Genomic DNA, 10,304 nt, shown 5'->3' with positions numbered 1-10,304 from the left:
CTCTCTGCGTACCCTGTGGTGCCTCGACAAACCCGTGGGCATCCCTGCAAGCTGCACCCCAGTACCCAAGTACCGCCCACGCATGGACGCGCCCAAAGTACTTCGAGATTGGTGGGGCAACTTTCACTTGCACCGTACACTCTCATAAGAAGCTCAGCCTTCAACAGTCTGATGCGGCCAACTCATCGCAAACGACATCGCGTCCTCTGGACTGAGCTCACTTCGTGTCAATAATATCAGTAAATTGGCACAAGATGGAGGCGGACTTCCGAGAGCTATTGGCGCCGCCACCCAAGGAGCCCGAAATCTCGAATATCAACAATGTGCTCTCCATCCAGCCACTCCCGCAAGCCTCCCTTGCAGCTGATGAGTAAGTCTCAAATTGTCACTCATTTCATGTCTCCCGCATGTTCACATGGCATGGCTAACACCTTGGTAGCTACTTAGACGAGGACGATGACATAGATGTGGTGGGACATCAGGAACAAGACGAGGAGCTTGAGGTATCCGACGCCGACTCTGACGACTTCCGCCTCAAAGCCGACATTGCCAAGCTCGATGCCGACGTCGCAGCATTCAAGGCTTCCATGGCTGCCGATTCTTCGGACGAGGATGAAGATGTCCTCGACCCACGGCTAGCTATGGGCTCGGGTCTGCCTCGCAAGCGAAAGCTCAAACGGCCCAGGTTAGACATTGCGCCGGGATCCAAGCGCCGCGCCGCCATCCCAAAAGGCAGCAACATTGCCGCCCCGTCTGCAGACATCATGGTGCAGCTTTCCAAGGCATCCGAGGCGTGGGGCCAGGGGCGCTTCGAGGACGCGCTCGAGATCACCCTGGAGATCATCCGGGTCAACGCCGAGACCTGGGACGCCTGGGTCATGTTGTCGTCCATCTACGAGGAGACGGGGGCCATGGCCGACGCCATTATGGCGAAATGCTTCGCGGCGCATCTGCGGCCCAGGGACTTTGACGGATGGCTGAACTGCGCGAACTACGCGCTGGACGACGTCACACCGGGTCAGCGTGAGACCAACCTCAGCATTGCGCAGCTGTGTTTCTCTGCCGCTATCAAGGCCAACCCCAAGAGCCTTAAGGCCCGCGTCGGCAAGGCAAACTGTGCGCTGGAGGCGGGGAACTCGAATGTCGCCGCCGCGGAGTACTCTAAAGTGTTGAAGAGGAGGCCGTACGACATGATCTTGTTACGCAATATGGCGGAGGCGGCGTTTGATGCAAGGAATGCGAAGAGGTATGTCGAGCAGGCCAGGGGGTTCTACGAGAACGTGATCAAGTGGATTCGTTCCGGCGGACAGCCTCTGAGGGGAAACTTTGAGTGGTCCGATGTCATCATCTTTGTCGAGATGTGTGCATTTCTGGAGAAGTACAACGAGGCCGCACTGGCTCTGCGGTCACTGGCGCGAATGCTGATTGGAAGGGCCGTCGAGGAGTTCTGGGACAAGTACGAGGATGATCGGGAATGGGACCAGGAGGATGACCGCCGTAAGGAGGTGGCCGAGTATGATCCTGACAAGTACTCGTACGGAATGTACGGTCCGGCGCTGCCACTCGATCTTCGAGCCAAGTTGGCCATTTTCCGGCTCAAGCTTCAGCAGGAAGAGGAGGCTACTCGCCACATGCAGTGGCTGAACTCACAGGACGCAGACATTTACAACTTCTTTATCGACACCCCTTTCGTCATCAAAGATCTGGCAAATGAACTCTTTGAGGCCCGCAGGATAACAACCGCTCTGGAATTCTACGACCTATACCGAAGATTGACAGGAGAGCCTGACGCAGAAATTCTTGTCCAACAAGGAAAATGCCATCTGGAAATGGAGGACCAGGCCACAGCTGAGGAATGCTTCATCGCCGCAATAGAGATTGACGATGACAATATTGAGGCGCGTTACGAGCTTGCCCAGATGTACGAGACGAACCAGGAGCAAGAGGAGGCTTTCCTTCTGGTCAACGAGGCTCTCCAACTTGAGCGCGACCAGAGGAGAGAAGCTCGGAACAATGGAGAAGAAGACGGGGGCGACCAGGCGGCTGCAAAGACGAGGCAGAAACGAGTCCGACAGAAGGTTCTCCGCGACAGGGCCGCCAGGCCAAAACGGGCAAGACGTGTGTACGTCCGACGCATGGCGAACAAGGCGCAGCGGGAAAAATACGAGGAGAGCGTCACCAACAACTTCAAGGAGAAATACCAGCGGGTGTTGGATCTGCGCGAGCAGATGGCGAGCGGGAACAAGGATGCCGAGGCGGAGTGGATGGCGGCTGCGCAGGACCTAGTGGATGACTTCCGTTCTTTCAAAGAGTTCTACCCCTGGGACAAGTACCTTAGCTTCATGGGGTATGGGTCATTCTTCCAGGAGAACAGGAGGAAGAGAGAGCAGATGCAGCAGCAACAGCAGGAGCAAGAAGCGCAACAGCAGGGCGAGGGCGGTGGTGACAGGGACGAGTCAGAGACCGCTCATGCAAACAATGAGCTCGAGGCCATGGCGGAGCGATTGCAGCAGAGTAAGTTCTGGGCATTTCTTCTATGCTATCATGGGCCAAGCTGACTGACGATGTATAGACCTCGCGCCCGATGAAGGCGATGGCTCATTGCAGCCCACCCTCAAACGCAACGAGCATCGTGGCATTCCTTTCGACGAGTGGCTCGACCTCTTCCTCGAGTACGCCATCAGCCTCGCCAGGCACCAGAAGGCAAAGGAGGCGTACCTCGTCTGCCAATCCGCACGTGACTCCATCGTCTACAAATCTAGCGACAACACCTTCCTTATTCACGTGGCATGGGCTGCGTGCGCGGTGTACGCCGCGGACGAGGAGACTTGCGTCGCGGTGGCGCGATTCTTCATGCGTAACAACGTCGCGGCGACGGACGGCTACCGGGTATTCAGCGCGTTGTGCCGGGTTTGCCAGTCACCCGTCTCATGGTACGCGAGCGGGCCAGCGCAGAAGTACATCCTGCGGCAGATCAAAGCAATGGACCGGACACTGCTGCCGCACGACATCGCCGAGTCGGCGATGGGGGCGTGGGACCGGGCGGTGCCGCGGGAGGAGGGCCAGGGCCCGCGGCACGAGGCGCTGGACGTGGCGCTGCTGATGCTGTACGGGCACATCCTGCTGACGAGCACGAGCTACACGTACGCGCTCAACTACTTCCTGCGGGCGGCGGCGCTGGACCCGCGCAACCCCATGGTCAACCTCAGCACGGGCATCGCCTACGTGCACTACGCCATGAAGCGCCAGGCCGAGAACAGGCAGTTCATCATCGCCCAGGGCATGCACTACATGTTCGAGTACTACGGCGCGCGCTCCGCCTCCCCTGACGTCGTCGAGCGCCTCGAGGCCCATTATAACGTCGCCCGCTGCTACCATCTGCTCGGCATCTACCACCTCGCCGTTGAGTTCTACGGCCGCGCTCTCACCGAGGCGCGGGAGCACAGAGACAAGGAGGGGGGTGAGAAGGAAGGGGAGATGATCAAGGATTTTGTGTATGAGTCGGCGGTCAACTTGAGGACGTACTCGCTTACGAACGGGGACTATGAGAGTGCCAGGGCGTTGACGGAGGGATGGCTTGTTTTGTGAGGGATGCATGATCATAGGAGTCTTTTGAGCATTCTAGAGAAAACCAGGCCTTGCAAAAGGATGTGCAGCTGTGTATACTTTTCGTGGGCTTGCTCCAGGCAGATCCAATTTCTGATACGTCTCGTCAACCATGGTGCATCCTCAGGAACTTCGTCGCTCGCTGTCGTCCATGAACTCAAGAAATTCGGGAGGTCTCAAAATGGTCATGAAGTCTTTCGGAGAGCTTGTCTCTTATATTCAAGGAACATATGACTTTATCTTACTGGACGTCATCCCATAGCATGCTGTTCCGTGGCAGGCTGTCTTTTGGGAGGTCATTCCCAACAGGCAATGCTGTGCAGGTTGATTGCTAATGTTGGGGGCCCTGGACTAGGATATGTGCTTGATAACGAAGAGGAAGACGGCGCATTATGAGTAATATAGGCCTCCTGGCTTCTGGACTGTTTCCTTGATGGGACCCTTTACCCGAGGGAGCTGCATCCCTGGCCATGGCACTATGGTGAGGCTGGTTAGTGAGGAGGCTCAAATGAGCAGGCCGCAGCGTACCAACGCCCACTAGTCAAAGTGCATGAGACGACGGAGCTTGACCCTGGTATAAGCTCCATCATCGTCACCTTCCGAACTCCGACTCCGACATGCAATTCTCGTGAGTTCCCAAGTGAATGAGTTTTATGGGGCTCCTTATCGCTTTTGATTAAGCAGAGTTCGTCATGCTTTATTACCTGTATACTCATCTTTCCTCCGCGGCTATTTGAGTAGCTGTTTCGCACCTCTGGTGCCTGATTGCTGCGGGATTCACCACTAAAAAGCGGCATCACGCCTTCGGCCACACAGCTTCTCGAGGCACCAATTGGTCTCGGTCTGGAGTTGTCTGAGTTCTTCTGGGGTCAATTGGGCTATAGACGTCCCACATTATGGATACGTCAAAAGACAAGAGGGTTACAGGCCCGAAGCAGGCCATGGCCAATCTTGAGACCGGCTCCTCACCTCCGCCTTATGAAGCAGCTGCGTATCCCAAGACACGGCCAACACGTCGCCTGTGCGGGATATTTACGTTGCGCGTCGGTGTGGCCCTTATGGTCTCCGTATTCCTCATTTCTCTAAACATATACCTGAGCCTTTTATCCCGCACCAAATCGTCCGCCCTGGAGGAAAAGAAATTCCAAGCAGGCATAGCCGCATGCGCTGCCATCACGAAGCTTCCAACCAGATCCGACCCCAAGGAGCGCAAGCAGAATCCGAGATGGAACGCCGCCAGCGGGCAGAACCACACCGTGGTCCTACGCAACGCGACGCTCTTTGATGGCGCAGATACTATCGAGGATGCCATGGACATCGTCTTCTCCAAGGGCCTGATAACCTCCGTGACGCCCTCGCACCGCGCCCTCGCCGCCCCGGCCGGCGCCGAGGAGGTCCAGCTCCACGGCGCGTACGTCACGCCGGGGCTCGTGGACATGCACTCCCACCACCTCGTTGAGGACTGGCCGGCGGTGAGTGACATCGCGGACGGCAACGAGATGTTCGGCGGCTGGGGCCCTCTGACGCCCTTCGTGCGCGTGCTGGACTCGATGAAGGCGTACGACGTGGCGACGAAGCTTGTCGCCAGCGGTGGTGTCACCGCCAGCCTGATCATCCCCGGCAGCGCCAACATCATGGGCGGCGAGGGCACTGTTGTCAAGAACGCTTGGCGTTCCGGCCCCAACGCCGAGTTCGTCGTCGAGGAGATGCTCCTCGAGCACGGGATACCGGCCGCGGAGCGGACGGGTAGGTACATGAAGATGGCATGTGGCGAGAACCCCATTGATACGTATAAACACACGCGCATGGGCAACGCGTGGGAATTGAGGAAGTGGCTGGCACGCGCAAGGGAGCTGGTGGACAAGCAGGACGCGTGGTGCGAGGCCGCGAGCGGCGCGGCCTCTGCGAAGGAGAGGGCTAGCCTCCTGGCGGATAAGGGAGGCTTCCCCGAGGAGCTGGAACTTGAAAGCACCGCGGGTATGCTCAGGGGTCAGGTCGCGATGCACAACCACTGCTACGAGCCTGAGGACTTTGAGACTATGCTCCGTATCTCGCACGAGTTTGGGTTCCGCGTCAGGGCCTTCCACCATGCTATCTCGGCCTGGCAGGTCCCAGAAATGCTTAAGGAATATGGCGAGTGAGTTGCGGCTCTGCATTCTTCCTCATGAACCTTCTATTAAATCTCCCCGATTACGCGAAAAAGTGCTGACCCGGACTCAATAGAAACCTGACAATTGCCACGTTCGCCGAGTTCGCGCTCTACAAAAAAGAGGCATACGCTGCAAGTCTCTCAGCAGGCAAGATTCTGAATGACCACGCAATACCTGTCGCCTACAAGTCAGACCACTCGATGGAGGACCTTAACTCAAAGTATCTTCTACTCCAGTCCGCTGTCGGTCATAGCTTCGGGCTTCCCGCGGATAAGGCTCTCCAGGCCGTCACCTCTGTGCCCGCCGCCTCTCTAGAAATCGACAACCGGATAGGGTATGCCCGGGCAGGCTACGACGCCGATATTGTGGTCTGGGACTCGCACCCGCTTTCCATTGGCGCGACGCCGAGGCAGGTCTTCATCGACGGCGTAGCCACTCTGGACCCTGCCCAAGTCGAGAAGAGCTCGGCCCGTGTGGCCGTAGGGCAGGGTATTGATGCGCACCGGGGGGCCGGCAAGCCCGCCATGCGGGCCACAGTACCCCACGAGGAGAGGGAGCGCCTGTGCTCTGGGTCTCGGGAACAGGGCAGGGGCTTTGTGATCAGCGGCATCACCAGGTCGTTCTTGGAGGAGTTCCCTCAGTTCCTGATCGCCGCTGATGGACAAGGGTCTGCGCAGGACAATCTCACCATGATCATCGCCGACGGACAAGTGACCTGCCTCGGAACTAGCGCAGACTGCGGTGCAGCAGCCAGCAAGCTCCATGAAAGCTATAATGACGAGCAAATAACTTCTATCCATCTCAACAACGGCCACCTCAGCCGCGGGCTGATCGCGGTGACATCCTCTCTCGGCATCGCGGAGATCGCCATGAACCCTACTACGGGTGATGGTATTGTGAAGATGGCCGGGTCAGACGGCGCCAGTGGCAGTTCCGTCGTCGACCACGCGAAGTACGGGGTGACCCTTGGCGGCGGCAAGGCCAAGTCAAAGACGTTCGCTAGGGCGCGGCTGGGCGGCGTTACGCGGGCTATACAAGCACCCATGACGGAGGGTGGCCTGATTGTGGGCGTATCAACGGGGATGAGGACGGGTGTGGACAGTACCCTCCTGAACGGGGGATTATTCCAGGAGGATGTGGCCTTGCATGTTCTGCTCGGCGAGGACGCGAAGCTGAATGTGGGGGCTGTGAGTGTGGCTATTGAGAGGTTGAGGGGGCTGATCAGGGCGGGTGGTCAGAAGGGGGAGAAGGGGACTAGCGAGGGTGATGTTGAAGACCCGTGGGTGCTGGTTGCTAATGGGTCGCTGCCTCTGGTCGTCAAGGCAGACAGCAACGTAAGTCTGTTCGTCTCAATGGATTGGCTGGGGAACCGTCCAGGCTAATTATTCCCTTTCACGCAGCATGACATCCAGCAAGTTATTCTGCTGAAGAAAGACTACCCGACTGTCAACGCGGTCATCTTGGGAGGCCATGAGGCACCTCTGGTAGGTCTAATCCAGCTCTTATCCCTCGATCCAGATGTCGTGGATTACTGACCCGTGTTTCCTTTCCTCTCTCTATAGCTAGCAGATGAGATCGCCAGAGCCAAGATATCTGTGATCTTCACGGGCACCAGGCCCGGGCCGGACTCATGGACTAAGAAGGACTCGCCGCCCGGCCCGCCCCTCGGTCGAAGCCCGTCGGACATTCTCACCGAGGCTGGAGTTCTCTTCGCGGTAGCTATCAACACTGACGGCGGTAAGTCCTCCCCTCTCCCTGGTCCCCCTGCCACGCCCCTATCTCCGCTCCGTGGCTTATGAATGCGACTTACACAGGGCCCCCTGGAGACGGCCGCATCCAGTCACTCGCACTGGAGGCGTCTTGGACCGCCAAGTACGCGGGTCTGTCAGAGCACGAGGCTCTGCGGCTCGTATCGACGAACGTGGAGGAGATCCTGGGACTGGAGAAGAGCGGTGACGTAGTGGTGTGGGAGGGCAACCCGCTTCAGTTTGGGACGCCTGTGCTGGCATTCCAGGCGCAGGATGGTGGGAGGCTGGAGGTTGGTAGCTGCTGGCCGAATGAGGCCGATGAGTGAGTCCGTGTTATGAGGTCAGATGGGTAAATACGACGTGTAGACTAGGCTACTGTATACTTGGGTGTCGGCCGTGTTGGTGTGGTGATCTATATAGAACACTGCGAGCACGCCATATATACGATATGAATGAGGAGTCACTACGAGAGCTTCGAATGCACGAATGGCATCTCAATAAGATATGAAAAGCACAAGCTGGTCGGCGCTGCGCACCCGAGTATCTGCGTAAGTCCAACGCCACGGCGCACGGCATGTTGGCAGTCACCGAGACATACTCAAACACGGGCTTTCTTTTCCCGCAAAACGTGCTTTTTGAACACGATGGCTGCCATGACACGTTGCACGACCCCATACAGCTGGGTGGCCTCAGCGGGAGAGCCAGAGAGGGTAGCTGCATAACAGGCCCGGGAGGCTTGTACCGCGAGATGAGATTGGGCGAGATTCCCGAGGAGCGGCTTGGGCCATGTGCGAGTGTGATACGTCGTGTCTCGCCCTGAGGTTCGCACCCTGGCCTCTTTTCCCATGGTGTCAAGAGAGAAAGACCGGCTTCTCCTGCCTGATAGCACCCGCCATCCTGCAGGTCGCCACCCGGATCACATCCTGCGTCCTGTCTTTTTCTCCCCGGCTGTCGCCGGTACGTAAATAGTGTCGGTGTAAGCCGAGTAAGCTTGATAGGAAATGCTTACAGGAGGAGTCGGAATGCATACCGATCACCACAAAGCGGATAGATAAGCATTTGGGGCATACGGAGACTTTTCTTTCCTGTGAGCCAACCCCTGAGCTGCATGCACGTGGAGGGGGGGGATCAGGCACATGAAGGTTATGATTGGCGTACCAAACACTGGGTCGTGATTACATCCCACCCTGTCAACGCGCCGTTAGCAAGCTCATGAAACAATTCCCTTCTGAGGGATTGAATGGACTGATACGGTGGACTGGATGTGTGATAAAGTTGTGGGTTGGGCGGCAGCCAAAAGGCGGGCGGCCAGGTGGTGGCCTCTGAGCCGCGCGCCTTGGGGACCAGCACCATGTGAGGCTTCATGTTTCCGTGGATAGACTGTACTGTAGACTCAGGAGTTTAGGTCAGATTGAGACCGCTTGGAGATAAACGTCCTGCTACTGCATAGTAATTAGTGGCTGGCTGACAGGCGCTCCAAGAGGCAGGCCGGTTGTTTCAAGGGCTGATGGTCACGCTTGGTGCCGTGCCCTGGTCTCATCCAGTCCATTTCCAAATTCTGTGCCTCTACAGAGGCGGCGGCCGCCAGGCCTCTCGCCCTCCAGTCCGGTCAGGCCTTGGGCGCGAAGAAATATCTTGCAATTCTGGCTCGATTGCAAGAACAGAATGGTGTGGTGTGGTGTCCTAGGTGGCTTCCTCTCTTGTCTGAGGGAAAATAAGGGCACACAACGTCATGTGGCGTCCAATCACTGTCAGGCGTCCGGCTGAGAAAGGGGGCACACACACCTCGCGGGGTTCGATGAGAGGAAGGAGGAGAGGCTACATGAGTAGGCTCAACGTCCAGACCGTTCATTCTCAATGGCCCACAGAACTGTGGCTTCACCCGACCGACCCACTATGGATGGTCGAGGTCAACTCAATTCAGTGGGCTCGTGTGGGACTCTTTCTCTCACCCGACGTGCATAGAAACATGGGTAAAAGACCTCTGCAAGACCGCCAATTGCACGGGACTTCATGGCAGTTCAGACCTAGTGGTCTGTGAGGCAGGCCAAGCAGAGAGCTTTGACTTGTCAATCTATTAGGCTCAGCCCCTGTGCAGAGCGCCATCTCTGGGATCTCGGCCTCGGCAGCAAACGTACACAGGGTCAAGCCCGGGCGCGGGCATTGACAGCCAACCACACTTGAGCGCGAAAATCCTCTTCTGCCAGGACTGCGCCGCAAGTGAGAAATCACTGATACACGTATAGCTGGTAAGTGGGGGTAACGCGAAGAACCCCTGAGGGTTCGTCCCAACTCTTTCAAAGTCTAAATGCCAGCCTATCGGCTCGTCCCTTGACCTGGCGATCTGTTCGTTTGGTGAAACATCCCCAAATTAAATCCTCCGAGCCAGCTGCTGACAGCGGATAATGTTTTATTTGCCCGCAAGACGAGAAAGTCTTAGCCAGTACCTCCTGTAGGATCTTCAGGACGATTTCGTATGGGATAACCTTCTTTAGGATAGCCTCCTGTGGGACAACCCTCCGTGGGCTGTGGGAAAACCTCCTCTGGGATAACCTCCTCTGGGATAACCTCCTCTGGGATAACCTCCTCTGGGATAACCTCCTCTGGGATAACCTCTTCTAAGATTGCCTCCTGTGGGATAGTCTGCTGTGGGATAACCCTCCTGTGGGATAACCCTTTGTAGACTGTGGGATAACCTCCTGTGGGTTGTGGGATAACCTCCAGTGGGTTGTGGGATAACCTCCAGTGGGTTGTGGGATAACCTCCAGTGGGTTGTGGGATAACCTCCAGTGGGTTGTGG

The 10,304-nt window shown here is 57.2% G+C and overlaps 1 protein-coding gene across 1 annotated transcript; it reads left to right on the top strand.

The window, feature by feature from the left end:
- Positions 1–254: 254 nt before the first annotated feature.
- On the top strand, positions 255–8,324 carry J7T55_014998 (tpr-like protein; the record flags this gene model as incomplete). The annotated part of the gene is made up of 12 exons (XM_053133249.1): positions 255–370; positions 440–2,514; positions 2,573–3,584; positions 3,687–3,790; positions 4,148–4,234; positions 4,534–5,743; positions 5,830–7,090; positions 7,157–7,240; positions 7,319–7,493; positions 7,571–7,826; positions 7,962–8,052; positions 8,184–8,324. The coding sequence occupies 12 exons, from the start codon at positions 255–257 to the stop codon at positions 8,322–8,324; spliced, it is 6,612 nt and encodes a 2,203-aa protein (XP_052988727.1).
- Positions 8,325–10,304: the final 1,980 nt, after the last annotated feature.

This window comes from Diaporthe amygdali (genome assembly GCF_026229845.1).
Source record: "Diaporthe amygdali strain CAA958 chromosome Unknown NODE_36_length_484128_cov_64_979186, whole genome shotgun sequence".
In the NCBI taxonomy this organism is placed as follows: Eukaryota; Fungi; Ascomycota; class Sordariomycetes; order Diaporthales; family Diaporthaceae; genus Diaporthe; species Diaporthe amygdali.
The sequence above is the reverse complement of the archived record's forward strand: the minus strand, read 5'-3'. Positions and strand labels throughout refer to the sequence as shown.